This window comes from Oncorhynchus tshawytscha, linkage group LG11 (assembly GCF_018296145.1).
Source record: "Oncorhynchus tshawytscha isolate Ot180627B linkage group LG11, Otsh_v2.0, whole genome shotgun sequence".
Lineage (NCBI taxonomy): Eukaryota > Metazoa > Chordata > Actinopteri > Salmoniformes > Salmonidae > Oncorhynchus > Oncorhynchus tshawytscha.
The window spans coordinates 14,837,758-14,855,733 of NC_056439.1; the positions used below are offsets into that span (position 1 = coordinate 14,837,758).

Here is a 17,976-nt window from a genome sequence, read left to right on the forward strand (position 1 = left end):
CAGTAGCTGCTGCATTCAGTGACGGTATTGAAGACTGTCCTCTTCAAGCAACAGTAGTTAAATACTTGAGTATTATATAATATTTAGAAACACCACTTTGCATCCTGTTTTCATCTCTCCCCACCGAGTCTTTTTAAAAGCTAATTTACATGAAAGTACCCTTTAGTGTTTGAAACTTTTGTACACGCTATTTATTTATTAGTTGAAGGTTTGAAAGTGCAAAGAGTTTGGAAATGGTTTTATATACAGTAAATTCTGAACAAAAATATAAATGCAACAATTTCAAATATTATATTGAGTTACAGTTCATATGAGAATCAGTCCATTGAAAAATTCATTCATCTATCATCTATGGATTTGACATGACTGGGAAAACGGATGCATAAAATGGGCCTCAGAATCTCATCACGGTATTTCTGTGTGTTCAAATTTCCATTGATAAAATGCAATTGTGTTCGTTGTCTGTAGCTTTTGCCTGCCCATACCATAACCCCACCGTCACCATGGGGCACTCTGTTCACAACATTGATAATCCGCAAACCGCTAGCCCACACGATGCAATACACGTGGTCTGTGGCTGTGAGGCCGGTTGGACAAACTGCCAAATTTTCCCGAAATGATGTTGGAGGCAGCTTATGGTAGAGAAATTATCATTCAGTTCTTTGGCAACCACTTTGGTGAACATTCCTGCAGTCAGCATGCCAATTGCACGCTCCCTCAAGTTGAGACTTCTGTTGTGTTGTGTGACAACACACATTTTAAAGAGGCCTTTTATCGTCCCAAGCACAAGGAGCACCTGTGTAATGATCATGCTGTTTAATCAGCTTCTTGATATGCCACAACTGTCAGGTGGCTGGATTATCTTGGCAAAGGATAAATGCTCACTAACAGGGATGTAAAACAAATTTGCTTTTCGTATGTTAGGAACATTTCTGGGTTCTTTTTATTTCAGCTCATGGGACCAACACTTTACATGTTGCATTTATACTTTTGTTCAGTGTGTACTTCATCAACTGTATTTCTTTATTAGTTGAGTATACCAGAGTGTAATATTGTTGGACCATATTTTCCTCGCTCCTCCAGTGCCTCCAATGGCTGGCCGGCTGCTGAAAGTGTCGTCTGTTGCAACGGCAGTGGTGGCGTCGTCAGGCTTCTACCTCTACAACAACAAACTGGACCCCAATGACATCAGCCTGGTCCGCTTCGGGCGGGCCGCAGCTACGGTCAGTACATAACCACAACCACACAGACCCTACTGTAGAGCCATAACACACAACCATGAGTACACAAACACATCCGTCTGGTCAGTATAGTATACCAACCACACAAACTAGGGTTGTAATGGTACATGTATTCATACCGGACCGTTCTGTATGGGTACGGTATGGTTTATACATAGGAAAAAAAATAGACCTATAGGTTATGTCTCCGCGGCAGTGTATGCCTCTTGAGCGAATCTGAGCTGAAAAAACATTAAGGTCTATTCAGTTAAAACAAATAGAACCTATGCGCACGTTGCAATTAAATTCCAATCTTAATTGGCTCATTTCAAATGATCCTTTTGTGAAGAGCAGCCGGGAACTAGTTCTGTACAATGGTGAGTGGTGGGGTCGATAAGCCAATGGCATTCTCCATTGTTTAAATCTCCAGTTTGGGAACAATTTGGCTTCCAAGTATATGACAATGAGGATGGACAGAGTATTTCGCCACAGCTTAAAAATAATACAGTGCATTCGGAAAATATTCGGACCGCTTGCCTTTTTTCCCCACATTTTGTTACATTGCAGCCTTTTTCTAAAATTTATTAAATGCACAATTTTCCTCATCAATCTACACACAATACCCCATAATGACAAAGCGAAAACAGGTTTTTCCTAAATGTTTGCAAATGTATAAAAAATAGAAAAACAGGCGGCCTCTCGAGTGGCACAGGGGTCTAAAGTACTGCATCGCAGTGCTAGCTGTGCCACTAGAGATCCTGCAGGCTCTGTCACAGCCAGGCCGCGACCGGGAGACAATCAACCTTCACCTCTCCTGAGTCTGTACGGGAGTTGCAGCGATGGGACAAGACCGTAACTACCACTTGGATACCACGATGAAATGAAATGCAGAAATACCTTTTTATTTAGATAAGTTTTCAGACCCTTTGTTTTGAAACTCAATTGAACTCTGGTGCATCCTGTTTCCATTGATCGTCCTTGAGATGTTTCTATGACTTGATTTGAGTCCAACTGTGGTAAATTCAATTGATTGGACATGATTTGGAAAGGCACACACCTGTCTATATAAGGTCCCACAGTTGACAGTGCATGTCAGTGCAAAAACCAAGCCATGAGGTCGAAGGAATTGCCCGTAGAGCTCTGAGACAGGATTGTGTCAAGGCACAGATTGGGAGAAGGGTACCAAACAATTTCTGCAGCATCGTAGGTCCCCAAGAACACAGTGGCCTCCATCATTCTTAAATAGATATAGTTTAGAACCACCAAGACTCTTTCTAGAGCTGGCTGCCCTGCTAAACTGAGCAATTGGGGGAGAAGGACCTTAGTCAGGGAGGTGACCAAGAACCCGATGGTCATTCTGACAGAGCTCCAGAGTTCCTCTGTGGAGATGGGAGAAACTTCCAGAAGGACAACCATCTCTGCAGCACTCCCACAATCAGGCCTTTTGGTAGAGTGGCCAGATGGAAACCACTCCTCAGTAAAAGGCACATGACAGCCCGCTTGGAGTTTGCCAATAGGCACCTAAAGACTCTCAGACCATGAGAAACTAGATTCGCTGGTCTAATGAAACCAAGATTGAACTCTTTGGGCTGAATGCGAAGCGTCACTTCTGGAGGAAACCTTGCACCCTCCCTAAGGTAATGCGTGGTGGCAGCATCATGCTGTGGGACTAGTAAGTATAGAGGGAAAGATGAATGGAGCAAAGTACAGAGAGATCCTTGATAACCTGCTCCAGGGCGCTCAGGACCCCAAACTGGGCGACGGTTCACCTTCCAACAGGACAACAACCCTAAGCACACAGCCAAGACAACGCAGGAGTGGCTTCGGGACAAAACTCGGAATGTCCTTGAGTTACCCGGACCCAATCTAACATCTCTGGAGAGTCCTCTGTATGCTGCAACACTCCCCATCCAGAGCTTGAGAGGATCTGCAGAGAAGAATGGGAGAAACTCTAGAAATACAGGTGTGCCAAGCTTGTAGTGTCATACCCAATAAGACTCTAGGTGTAATTGCTGCCAAAGGTGCTTCAACAAAGTACTAAGTAAAGGGTCTGAATACTTATGTAAATGTAATAGATTTGGAAAAAAATCACTGACTCTTTTGAGGATATTTTTGAGAATATTTTCAGCCTCCTGATTTAGTGTTCTGCTTCTGACTGATGTCGTAAACCACCAGCATACCACCCTGCATCCCACTGCTGGCTTGCCTCTGATGGTGAACCGTGTTAGTCCCTGGATGGGAGACCAGATACTGCTGGAAGAGGTGTTGAGGGCCAGTAGGAGGCACTCTTTTCCCAATGCCCTTTGTTGGGTGCCATGTTTCTGATGGAAAGTTAAATGGGTGACCTGACTGTGGTCACTAAAGATCACTTATTGTAAGGGTAGGAGTGTTAACCTGGCTAAATTCCCAATGTAGCCCTTATACGATCACGGTCACCTAATCATCCCCAGCTTCCAATTGGCTCATTCATCCCCCGTAACTATTCCCCAGGCCGTTGCTGGAAATGAATGTGTTCTCAGTGAACTTACCTAGGTAAATAAGGGTAAAATAAAAAATGTAATGAACTCCTCAATGCCATCAGATGAATCCCAGAACATATTCCAGTCTGTGTTAACGAAACAGTCCTGTAGCTTAGCATTCACTTCCTGTTTTTGCTTGAATGCAGGAATCAGGAGGATAGCGTTATGGTTAGATTTGCCAAATGGAGGGCAAGGGAGAGCTTTGTGTTTCTGTATATGGAGTAAAGGCCATCCAGAGGTTTTTTCACCTCTCGTTGCACAGGTGGCATGCTGGTAGAAATGAGGTAAGACTGATTTCATTTTTCCTGCATTAAAATCTCCAGCCACTAGGAGCGCCGCCTCTGGATGAGCATTTTCTTGTTTGCTTATTGCCCTATATAGCTCATTGAGTGCAGTCTTCGTGCCAGCATCGGGTTGTGTTGATAAACCGGATATGCTCCCTTTCTCCATGGTTGAGAAGAGTAGAGGGTTTCTGCAACTCATGAAAGCTTTCAAACCATGTTACGATCTTTGCCCATTTCAGCAAACTGGTAGTACCCGCTCTATATAAGCAAGCTAAAGCCGAAGTTGTACAACCCACACAATGAATTGGCCAATGCATCCTGTGTTGTGCTTATTACAGATGGATGGACCTCCAGGGCTACAGAGAGCTACTTAAAGGCCCCCACCAGAGGGCAATGTCGCCCCTAATTCAACTAAATTCCTATCCTATATGAGAAATTGTTCTTTAGGTTCCACCTCCAAAGAATGACGCGGGCTGCTAATGCATATTCACAAATTGGGGTGGGAACTTTTGGGGTGATTTCCAAATGTATTTATAAAGCCCTTCGTACATCAGCAGATATCTCAAAGTGCTGTACAGAAACCCGGCCTAAAACCCCAAACAGCAAGGAATGCAGGTGTAGAAGCACGGTGGCTAGGAAAAACTCCCTAGAAAGGCCAAAACCTAGGAAGAAACCTAGAGAGGAACCAGGCTATGAGGGGTGGCCAGTCCTCTTCTGGCTGTGCCGGGTGGAGATGATAACAGAACATGGCCAAGATGTTCAAATGTACATAAATGACCAGCATGGTCAAATAATAATAATCACAGTAGTTGTTGAGGGTGCAACCCCAGACAGGAAGATCACATCAGTGACTCAACCCACTCAAGTGACGCACCCCTCCTAGGGACGGCATGAAAGAGCACCAGTAAGCCAGTGACTCAGCCCCTGTAATAGGGTTAGAGGCAGAGAATCCCAGGGGAGAGGGGAGCCGACGAGACAGCAAGGGCGGTTCGTTGCTACAGAGCCTTTCCTTTCACCTTCACACCCCTGGGCCAGACTACACTCAATCAAATCACTGAAGAGATGAGTCTTCAGTAAAGACTTAAAGGTTGAGACCGAGTATGCGTCTCTCACATGGGTTGGCAGATCATTCCATAAAAATGGAGCTCTATAGGAGAAAGCCCTGCCTCAAAATGTTTGCTGGGGGCCACATGGAGTGGGTAAATAACAAGTAGGACACTGACAGCTGTTAGTGTAGCTAGCTAGGATGCTAATCTTATCGATCTCACTAACTAATGTTATGTTGTTGCTACACCTTGTTCAAAATATGAGCCAGCTAGGCTATGGCTAGTTCTGGAGCTGGATTTGTCATTAACATGTAGGGAAAACTTTGCCACAGATGGATACGGGAAACCAGTATCTCCAAAGTGATGCCATGTTTCATAAATTGCGACCATGAATCTGCCCTAGAAATGGAAGGAAGAAGATGAAGCTTTGGTAATATGGATAACATGGTTCTCACAGCTAGGAGACCTGACATGACAGGCTACGATGACCTCGCTCATGATGCAGGCTGCAGATCTGCAAAAACACCCTGAGCGCATCAGACATGAAACACTAATACTTGATGGAACAGCACAAACTAGATAAACAAACAAGTCTTTCACGGGTGCCTTTCCATTATAGACACTTGTGATTTCTACTAGCTGCACCAATGAAAGCAGTGGAGCGTGGTCAAAACCATTCATCTTTGGGGGGAGCGGGGTTCCAAAATGGAATCATGTCACATGCAATTTTACCATATATAAAATTGTCATATACACTTCTTATCCCTTGCGCAAATAGCCTAAAGCTATGTCTGTCCGGAGCTCAATGGAACGGGGAACTCTTAGGGCCCCCCCGACTATTTTACACAGTGTTGCATTTTTGCTAGTACAAACTTCAGGCCCTGACCTAAGTTAATATTTTATACAGTGTTGCAAGTTCCTTGCTGACAGGCCATGAGTAGCAAATGTGATTTATAGGATATTTTTATCAAGATATTTTCTACCTGCAGGCTGCAATGTTTTTATTTGTTGGCTTTATGTAGGCTATTTTGACATAGCTGGAAATGGCAATAGAAATTACGTACATTGTAGAATAATAGTGAAGACATCAAAACTATATAATAACACATGGAATCATGTAGTAACCAAAAAAGTGTTAATCAAAATATAATTGAGATTCTTCAAATAGCCACCCTTTGCCTTAATGACAGCTTTGCACACTCTTGGCATTCTCTCAACCAGCTTCACCTGGAATGCTTTTCCAACAGTCTTGAAGGAGTTCCCAGATATGCTGAGCACTTGTTCGCTGCTTTTCCTTCACTCTGCTGTCCAACTCATCCCAAACCATCTAAATTGGGCTGAGGTCAAGTGATTGTGGAGGTCAGGTCATCTGATGCAGCTCATCACTCTCCTTCTTGGTAAAATAGCCCTTACACAGCCTGGATGTGTGTTGGGTCATTGTGTAAACTGGAAACCAGATATCCTGAGGCTGCATTTATTGTAGCTGGGGATTTTAACAAGGGTAATCTGAAAACAAGGCGCGACGCATGCAAACTTCCGCGACGCATACAAAGCCCTCCTTTTGGCAAATCTGACCACGACTCCATTTTGTTGCTGCCAGCCTATAGACAGAAACCTAAACAGGAAACACCCGTGCTCAGGTCTGTTTAACGCTGGTCTGAGCAATCTGATTCCACACTTCAAGATTTGTTTAACACTTTTTTTTGGTTACTACATGATTCCATGTGTTATTATATAGTTTTCATGTCTTCACTATTCTACAATGTAGATAATATAGTAAAACCCCTGAATGAGTAGGTGTTCTTAAACTATTGACCGGTAGTGTAGGGAAAAATACACGTTTAAAAATGTACACCAATCGATTGGTTGAAAGAACGGACGACCTAGAGTAGACCAAGACGAAATAAAAATGTGTCTTGGACAGCCCTACCCAGCTGCTATTGCATTGGTGTTTATGGGAGACCCACTCCACTAAGTGACCATTTTTTTCAATGGTAAACGACTTGAGTGAACTATATTCATTTATCCACCATCTTTGCTATTGCGCCGCTCAGTCGCGACTTGCGAACTTTGCAGGTGTTTCTGATTTTAATTAACAATGCCATGGTGGTGGGTGGTACTATTTTAAATTAAACCCAGCTCAACAAAACAGCAGCAACAACAACAAATAAAATACACATGCCATTTTATAGGGAAAGATAAGCCGTAGGCAAGAATTTGCACGAAGCCTGCAGTTTGGTTCAACTAAAATTTGATTAAAATGACTTATTGACTTAAATCGTGACACAAACACATCAGTCTCTGATCTCCTTTTGGACAGGCTGCAGCTATGATCAATAACCACAACCACCCAGATTTCGGGCTGAATCCACTGTTGGTACACAACCATGCAAGCACATTATTGAACAAATATATATTTTTGACTGTTTTCCTTGTAGACTGCCGTGATCAGCTATGACTACATGACATCTCTGAAACATGTGGAGTATGGATCAGAAGAATACTGGGCGCTCAAATCCCAGGTAAGGCTAGGACTTGGCTATATGGCCAAAATATCATTGTGTGAAATGTTTCGTATTTTATGTTTAAAAATAATAATAATTAGTGCATAGGGTTGAAACGCATATGTTTTTAAGTGATTTCAATGTGGTTTTCTCCATTCTGATTTGTTTTATACTGTTCAGTCCAACTTCAAACAAATCATTTTCAGCATTTTTGTAATTTTCTGAATTTCCTGTACTTTTGTTTCCTCTTCCACACTGCCATGCAGAACTGCATGGTATGGGCAAAACACCTAGGCCTAGTAAATTGGTGAATTGTTGGAGTCATGGAATTGGAATGATTTATTCAAATTTGACATAGTAAAACAAATGTGTAAAACTATTCTAAAGGATGCTGAAACCCTCATATTAAACACCAATGGCATTCACTAAATTGATGGTTCATGTATGATGTTTTACAGCTTTGTCATTAAATCTTTTTTTATATATATACATTTTTTTCTTAAATTGTCCTATTTTACATGTGATAAGGCCAAAGATCATTACAGACAATTTTGATAATCTGAAGTACCCAAAAGGACCACTAGATGTTTGCAACCCTAGTTGGAATATAGTGTGCTGCACCTTGAATACACCGAGTACGTTTACATGCACACTAATAAGTCTATATTAAACTGTAAACACCTAACTCGGCTTATCCTAATCGGTGTGAGGTCAAAATCGAAGTAAGCATATGCTGCTGCAAAAAAACGTTTTTTAAAATCGATCTTTTGAATTATTAGGACATGTAACAGCTTAATCAGTGTTCCAGTTGTGTATTTGATCTGCGCATGTGCCAGCAGTGCACCGGTAGCGCAAGCCTCTTACAGTATTTGCGACTGAAGTGAGTTCGGAAAAACAAAGTATGCAATTTAGAAATAGTTTTCACATACAAATGTTATACTGTATGTCCGAACACCGAATCAATAGACTTCCCAAAAGTCAACATGGTCACGGTGGTAGAACGTTTGTTTAGATTGCTGATTTTCTGCATTTAAAGTAAAGATTCACCCATTTTGAATGGTATACTGTTGTTGTGCATCTCTGAGCGACATTAAATCGATTCCCTGAGTCATTTCATGTGTATCTGAGCTATTGCAGTTCAAGCAGTCAGATATTTGGCCGTTATGACGTAGCATTGAGATAAACGCTCTCGCTACATAATCACGAAAACGTCTGTCATACATGTCAGATGGCCGATGTCATAACGCGGGAGGCTGTCGTCTCTTGAATTAGCCATTGATTATATTTTAGCAATATTTCTAACTCGAGAAATATAATTTAACACAGGGTCTAACACCGTTCTGCCTCTTCAGTCCAGGGTGCATTGAATGTGTCGTGGTAATTATTCTAATCGAAGGAGAGACTTAGATTTCTTCAAAACAACTGAACTTTATTAATTCCTGCAGTAATGGTGCGTTAACGGTCACCCAATGGTGTAGAGTTAAAGCCCATTTAAACAGGATTCGGTTACAACTTTTTTTTTTTTTTTTGTCTTCCTGAGTCCTTGTGACAAAGAACAGATACGTGAACAAAGGTTCATTGTGCTCTCATGCAACAGATAAAGATTTACATTGCGCCACATATCTGTTGCTAGTTCATGTACTGCTTGTTTATACAGAAATACTAATGCAACAGGATACTAAGCCCTTCCCTCAGAATGATGGAGTCCAGTATTCATCTGCCATATGGGATAAATAAACTGGAGATTGGGTCACCCTGCCACTGACAGACAGGCACACAGACACTTATCATGGAATGGAATGTTGTCTTATCACCAAGCCATTGTAAATCGACAGTCAGCGTTAAATCTCAAACACATGAGTTCTAAGAACCCTATTCTGTTGCCTCTAAGAAAAACAGTGTGAATGTACTACTATATCAAGACATTATAATATAAAAGTAATGTTGTAATTCTACGACAAATGTCAGACTACTCTGAGGCACATCGATCTGCAGGTTGAACATTGTGAGAATGTACACTAGTAAATTGGTAGTGCATGGTGTTTGTTCTATACAAGATGAAGTGAAAGGGGGATACCTAGTCAGTTGTCCAACAATGTATTCAACTGAAATGTGTCTTCCGCATTTAACCCAACCCCTCTGAATCAGAGGTGCGGGGGGGGGCTGGGCTGCCTTAATCGACATCCAAGTCTTCGGTGCCCAGAGAATTGCATTGTGGGTTTCGTAGTCAACTTGAGCTGAAACAGATTTTCACAACTATTTTCACGTTGCTACCAAACTTGTTATTAAAAAAACCCAAAATGAAACATCTCTTCACTAAAAACATTGTTCACATATTAGTGTTGTGTAACAGCGCATTTGGAAAGTATTCAGACCCCTTGACTTAATCCACATTTTGTTACGTTACAGCCTTATTCTGTATTAAATAAAACAATTTCCTCATCAATCTACACACAATACCCCACAATGACAAAGCAAAAACAGGTTTTTTGAAATGTTTGCAAATGTATTAAAAATAAAAACTGAAATACCTTAATTAAGTATTCAGACCCTTTACTATGAGACTTGAGCTCACGTGCATCCTGCTTCCATTGATCATCCTTGAGATGTTTCTACAACATGATTTGGAGTCCTTTTGTGGTAAATAAAATTGATTGAACATGATCTTGAAATGCACACACCTGTCTATATAAGGTCCCACAGCACAGATTGTGCATGTCAGAGCCAAAACCAAGCCATGAGGTCGAAGGAAATGTCCTTAGACCTCCAGGACAGGATTGTGTCGATGCACGGATCTGGGGAAGGGTACCAAAAGGGCCTCAAGAACACAATGGCCTCCATCATTCTTAAATGGAAGTTTGGAACCACCAAGTCTCCTTCTAGAGCTGGCCAAACTGCGCAATTGGCAGAGAAGGGCCTTGGTCAGGGAAGTGAACTTCCAGAAGGACAGCCATCTCTGCAGCACCCCACCAATCAGGCCTTTATAGTGGAGTGGCCAGACCGAAGCCACTCCTCCAGTAAAAGGCACATGACAGCCCACTTGGAGTTTGCCAATAGTTACCTAAAGGACACTCTGGACATTAGACAACTCTCTGGTCTGATGAAACCAAGACTTAATTCTTTGGCCTGAATGCCAAATCCATTTTAGAATAAGGCTGTAATGTAACAATGTGGAAAATGTGAAGCGGTCTGAATACTTTGAGTACACTCTAGCTAGCTAAAATATCCATGCATTGCCTATTCCTCTCTTTATAAGATACCATTACACAAACAACATGCATATACCAGCACTGGTACCGTGCTGTATTTAGATACCTATGTTTGCTCTGACTCTTAAGTACATTTAGCAAGCTAGCTAAATTCAAATCAAATAAATTTTTATTTGTCACATGCACCGAATACAACAGGTGTAGTAGACCTTACTGTGAAATTCTTACTTCCTTACAAGCTCTTAACCAACAATACAGTTCAAGAAATAGAGTTAAGAAAATATTTACTAAATAAACTAAAGTAAATAAATTTAAAGTAACAATTAAATAACGAGGCTATGTACAGGGGGTACTGGTACCCAGTCAATGTGCAGGGGTACAGGCAAGTTGAGGTAATTTGTACAGCAGGTAAAGTGACTATGCATACATAATAAACAGCGAGTAGCAGCAGTGTAAAAACAAAGGGGGGTCGTCAATGTAAATAGTCCAGCTGGCCATTTGTTTAATTGTTCAGAACTCCTTCTTGGGGGTAGAAGCATAATATAGGTCCTGGATGGCAGGAAGCTTGGCCCCGGTGATGTACTTGGCCGTACGCGCTACCCTCTGTAGCGCCTTGCGGTCGGAGGCCGAGCAGTTGCCATACCAGGCGGTGACTCAATGGTCAGGATGCTCTCCATGGTGCAGCTGTAGAACATTGAGGTTCTGGGGACCCATGCCAAATCCTTTCAGTCTCCTTAGGGGGAAAAGGTGTTGTCGTGCCTTCATGACTTTCTTAGTTTGTTTGGACCTTGATCGTACGTTAGTGATGTGGACACCAAGGAATTTAAAACTCTCGACCCGCTCCACGACATCCCCGTCAATGTTAATGGAGGCCTACCTTTTCCTCTAGTCTCTGATCAGCTCCTTTGTCTTGCTCCCATTGAGGGAGAGGTTGTTGTCCTTGCACCACACTGCCAGGTCTCTGACCTGCTCCCTATAGGCTGTCACATCATTGTCAGTTATCAGGCCTACCACTGTTGTGTCGTTCGCAAACTTAATGTTGGAGTTGTGTTTGGACTCCCAGTCGTGAGTGAACAAGGAGTACAGGAGGGGGCTAAGCACCCACCCCTGAGGGGCCCCAGTGTTGAGGATCAGCATGGCAGACAAGTTATTGCCTACCCTTACCACCTGGAGGTGGTCCGTCAGGAAGTTCAGATGCAGAGGGAGGTGTTTAGTCCCAGGGTCCTTAGCTTAGTGATGTGCTTTGTGGGCACTGGGGTTGAATGCTGAGCTGTAGTCAATGAATAGCATTCTCACATAGGTGTTCCTTTTTGTCCAGGTGGGAAAGGGCAGTGTGGAGTGCACTTGAGATTCCATCATCTATGGATCTGTTGGGGGAGGTAAGCAAATTGGAGTGGGTCTAGGGTTTCCTGGATGATAGATGACCAGCCTTTCAAAGCACTTCATGGCTACCGATGGGAGTGCTACAGGGCAGTGATCATTTAGGCAGGTTACCTTCGCCCCCTTGGGCACAGGGACTATGGTGGTTTGCTTGAAACATGTAGGTATTACAGACTCAGTCAGGGAGAGGTTGAAAATGTCAGTGAAGACACTTGCCAGTTGATCCACGCATGCTGTGAGTACACGTCCTGGTAATCTGTCTGGCCCCGTGACTTTGTAAATATTAACCTGTCTAAAGGTTTTGTTTTCATCTGCTACCGAGACCGTGATCACAGTTGTACGGAAAAGCTGGTGCTGCTTGTGTAGCTTGTGTTGCTTGCCCCGAAGTGGGCATTTAGCTCATCTGGTAGGGTCACGTCACTGTGCAGTGGCTTGGTTTCCCTTTTGTAGTCCGTAATAGTTCGCAAGCCCTGCCACATCCAACGAGAATCAATTTTAGTCCTGTATTGATGCTTTGTCTGTGATGGTTCATCTGAGGGCTTTGCAGGATTTCTTATAAGCGTCCGGATCAGTGTCCCGCTCCTAGAAAGCGGCAGCTACAGCTCAGTGCGGATGTTGTCTGTAATCCATGGCTTCTTGTTGGGATATGTACGTACGCTCACTGTGGGGACAACGTCGTCGATGAATCTGGTGACTGATGTGGTATACTCCTCAATGCCATGGGAAGAATCCCAGAACATATTCCATTCTATGCTATCAAAACAATCCTCTAGCGTAGTGTCGTGACATTACATTCATTAATGTGCTGACTGTTATTTATTGAATCAACTATGTTTAATTGTTAACTTATTTTAACTTTGAATTTTTTTTATTAATCTTGTAACAATTAACTCATTAGGAATTTGGGGCACCGTGAAGTTGTTTACCATTTCACGAATTACTCTAAAATATATGATATATCTCGATAAGTCACTTATTCATCCATTACCTCATATCAAATTCTGAACATCGCAGACTTCTTGAATCTGCACAAACCCGAGTCTTACTGATCATTCCGTACCACACATTGATTTGATTATTTTCAAACTAAATGATAATACAGGATACACACACGGTATAGGTTATTGATTAGAATCTTAATACGATGGAAATAGGTCCTTTGCGGAATAACACAAATGACACTTAAGAGAGAGGGACAACACTTGGATACATTTAGGACCTACGCTCACAGTAATCCTAATACCTTGCCCTGAGCTGCCGCCCATTTGGGTAATGGGCGCCCATGCATGTATTTACGTGTTGAAGGTCTTCCTTCGTTGTGTATCTAGTACTTAGAACAACCGTAACATTGATTGTTAGAGGCTACTTTGTCGTCTTCACCTCTTTGATTGTCAGGGTCATGACCAATGGAGACCTAGCTGCAGCTTGAGTCCTTGAGTATGTTAATTCTTAATCTTTTACACACTTGGGTAAAAAAAGGTGTTTCTGTCATCCTGGCACGCTCTCTGAGCTCCCTCGGGCATGGCTAGTTACTTGCGAAGTATCATAAAAACTATTTCTTGTTAGAAAGGAATATGAATTATCTTAACAAAAATATTCTCTTCATCCTTTATTTCATATACAACATAAAGGATGTAAACTTTACATGGTGTGAAAGCTCTCTTTTTTAAAAGTGGTATAAAAAAATATTGTAACTTAATGACATCACAAAATAGTAATTTCTCATCATTCCCCACATTCGGATGTTGAAAATATTGTCCCAGTGTTCCCTTTTTGACGTTTTTGGTTTTTGGGTGGCAAAATCTTCTGTAACAGATTCCAATCACCAATACTAGAGACCAAAGGAGTCGTCTGCTGCATGCAATTTACGATTGGTGTGAGGTCATAAAACCCCCACACCAATTCCTCCTCCCTTCTGTGGGTGAGAGGGCCCAGTAGACATTAATCTATTTTAAACTGATCTTTGGATCCTCACAGGAGAGTCATGACCATAGCATCCCTCACCTGACCACTTCCGTATTGACCGAGTCACTGGTACTGCCTGCTTTAGTTTTTCCTTGTAAGCAGTGTTTCCTTGTAAACGGAAGATAGAATTATGGTCAGATTTTCCAAATGGAGGGCTAGGGAAAGCTCGGTATGTGTGTGGGGTAAAGGTGTTCTAGAGTTTTAAAAAAATGTATTTTTAAAATTTAAAATGTAATTTATTTTTTCTGTGGGTACACGTGATATGCTGGTTAAAGTACGCAAAACATAGTTTGCCTGCATTAAAGTCCCCGGCCACTAGGAGCGCCACTTCTTATGGCTTTATACAGTTGTTTGAGTGCAGTCTTACTGCCAGCATCAGTTTGTGGTGGTAAATAGATGGCTGCGAATAATATAGATGGTGTGGTCTACAGCTTATAATGAGGTACTCTACCTCAGGCGAGCAATACCTCGAGACTTCTTTAATATTAGACATCGCGCACCAGCTGTTATTGACAAATAGACACTCACCCCTGCCCCTCGTCTTAACAGACGTAGCTGTTCTGTCCTGCCGATGCATATTATAATTAAGTCTATGATTTGATAGAGCAGTCTTACTGAGCGGTGGTAGGCAGCAACAGGCTCGTAAGCATTCATTCAAACAGCACTTTCCTGCGTTTGCCAGCAGCTCTTCGCAATGCATGAAGCACAGCATAGTTTATGACTTCAAGCCGATCAACTCCCGAGACTAGGCTGGCAATACTATAGTCCCTATAAGAACATCCAATAGTCAAAGGTATATGAAATACAAATGGTATAGAGAGATAGTATTATAATAACTACAACCTAAAACTTCTTAACAGGGAATATTGAAGACTCGTGTTAAAAGGAACCACCAGCTTTCATATGTTCTCATGTTCTGAGCAAGGAACTGAAAAGTTAGCTTTTTAACATGGCACACGTTGCAATTTTACTTTCTTCTCCAACACTTTTGTTTTTTGCATTATTTAAACCAAATTGAATATGTTTCATTTATTTGAGACTAAATACATAAATAAAATCTATTATATTAAGTTAAAATAAGTGTTCATTCGGTATTGTTGTAATTGTCATTATTACAAATCTATATATAAAAATTGGCCTTTAAAAAAAATGTATCGGTATCGGCTTTTTTTTGGGGTCCTCCAATAATCGGTATCGGCATTGAAAAATCATAATCGGTCAACCTCTAGTTAGGAGCCTGTAAAACAGCAGTCATCCCCTCCAGCGTCATTCAATTGTAATAGCCAGTTTACTAGCGATAAACATTAGCAGCTAACAAGATTTATTTGAGCCACAACTTGCAAAGAAAAGACAAACTAGCAGACAGTAAGATACACAAGCTAATAGTTTAATTATAGAATGCTTGTGGAAAGCAGCATGTCATCAACATCTTGTTGCATCTATCTGACCATGCAGACTGCAGAATGAACAGGCAAGGAAGTGCTTGTAACTCGGGTCGAGCAACTGCTCTCGCCTTGAGTGACGGGGCATGGCTTGGTGTGGGAATCGGCAAGCAGCCGGGGGAGAGAGAAAGACAACTTAATCAGCAAACTGAGTCAACCATAAAAACCGAAATTACATGCGTCTGACGATACATTGGAATTATACAATGACTGAGGTTAAAGAGCAGACTGTCAGCTTTAATTTCAGCATATTTTCATCCACTTCTACATTCATGTGGATGCTTACATGATTACGGATAGTCCTGAATGAATCGTGAATAATAATGATGAGTGAGAAAGTTAGACGCACATATCATACCCCCAAGACATGCTAACCTAAACAGGGGAGGTTAGCATTTTTTTTTGGGGGGGGGGGGTGTTATTCAATCCGGACTATCCGTAATCATGGTACCATCCACATTTTAATGTAGAAGTGTTAAACATTATATTCTTATTTACAATAAAAGTGACTCCAGAATGACACAATACATAGTTTACCATTAATTTCTATTGGGCACAAATTAATCTGAAACACAACCAAAACAAACAGCAAATGCATCCAACAAGTTTGTAGTCGCAAGCTTGATGTAATCATTGCGTATGAGGAATATGGGACCAAATACAACACTTTTTACTACTTTAATACGCAAGAGAATTTGTTCCTATACTTTTGGTCCCCTAAAAAAGGGGGAAGACTATGTACAAAACGTGCTGTAATTTCCAAACGTTTCACTCGACATTTATGACCCTCAAATTAAAGCTGACTGTCAGCACATTAACCTCATTAACCTCCATAGTTGTATGAAGTGCTGGAGTACAGAGCCAAAACAACATTTTGTCACTGCACCAATACTTTTGGAGCTCTCTGTACGTTGTGAGAGTATTGTTGTGAACTGACGTGGGCCTTGAAGAGTTCATGATGCAGCTTTTATTGCCTGCTACCAGAAACCTCTTGATATACTACACTAATTGCGCCACTGTAGCCCACCCCTCTGCTGTGATCTGTGCTTTGTTTGAGAGCGAGACACAGGACCAGGTGATGCTGATGGGTCGTGGAGAGTTGACCTTCGATACTTTGTATGAATTCGGCTTCTTTGAGAGAATAATCTTTTTATTCAATTTTTCTGAGTAAAGACAACGCAGAGCTGACTTCCACCTCGTTTCTGCCGCATTGATCCACCTCATAAAGGCTCTTCTGAAGCTGAACTCGACGCCGCTCAGATTCTTAGAATTCCTTTCAACAGATTCTCCCTTTTTTTGCAAATGGTGAAATTACCCGGGCTAGAGTATGAAAGGGGGTTTATTTTGAAAGGGAGGATGGTTGCGGAGGCTTGTGAATTCAGTGTGAGTGTGTAGAAGCGGAGGGGGATAAAAGCTAGTGCTTAAAGGGCTAACGTGACAGCCACGGTGTAAACACTTTAGCTCTGCATCTCCAGATACCTGACCCATACAAGACCTCTGTTCTTCTACTCTACTTCTCTCTCTCTCTCACACAACTGCACACTTCTTTTCACACTCTGTTTCTCCTATTGTCACACCGACTCAGTCATCCCATGTATCCCATAATGTCTCTCTCCACCCCTTCCCCTCTCCCTCACTTTCTCTTCCTAACTCTCTCTCTTTTCTCTCTATGCAGGCATCAGAATGCAGTTTTTAAACCTTCAAAGATTTTCTGACCTTTTATAATTCAGTAGCAAATAGGTATTTTACCCTGCACAGGCTGTGCCTCTTATTCTCACTGCAGGGGCTCACAGGTGCTCACACACAGATACCCTCATACATGCTGTCATATGTAATTTTTTCTCTGTTACCAAGCACACCTTCGAAGATCCCATTAGGGAAAACAAACAAGTTTGAAGTTAAGTGTAAATACCGAATAACCATGTTTTGTGCCATTTCCAGTTCCCCTTTAAAAACGCCAAAGCCCGGCTCAGACGGCAACACTCAGCCGACCCACACTTGGAAAGGTCAAAGTATCTCACCTGTGCTGCTGTGTGTGTTTGTGTGCCACTTGAGGAGTGCGATGAACCCTGAAGAGCGTGGTTCAACATGACTGCCTCGGCCAGGGTGTGTGTGTGTGTGTGTCTGTCTGTGTGTATACAGAGGGATAGGGACACACACATGCACCCTCTGGGCCCTCTGGTCAAGGCTGGCTACACACTCTGATTAGAATTAATGCAGGGCTGTGATTTAATCCAGAGAGGCGGTCTACTGCCTGATTATGATGAAGCCATGGTGGTGAGGAAGTGTGTGTGTGTGTGTGTGTGGCCTTGTGCCTTTTTACCTTCATTATGCTGTTCGTTCCTCTGTTTTAAGAAAGGTTTATACTTTGTCTAACGACATGTCTGTAGGCAAATAGAATGCGATT

General features: G+C 42.1%; 1 protein-coding gene across 1 annotated transcript in view; it reads left to right on the forward strand.

Annotated features, from left to right (window-relative positions):
• adck1 (aarF domain containing kinase 1) overlaps nt 1-17,976 on the forward strand; it is a 159,431-nt gene that overhangs the window by 8,202 nt on the left and 133,253 nt on the right. Inside the window, exons 2-3 of the mRNA XM_024436825.2 lie at nt 1,084-1,223; nt 7,508-7,591. Of these exons, the coding sequence (XP_024292593.1) occupies nt 1,092-1,223; nt 7,508-7,591 (216 nt within the window). The 5' untranslated portion in view covers nt 1,084-1,091. The remainder of the gene's footprint in view (nt 1-1,083; nt 1,224-7,507; nt 7,592-17,976) is intronic.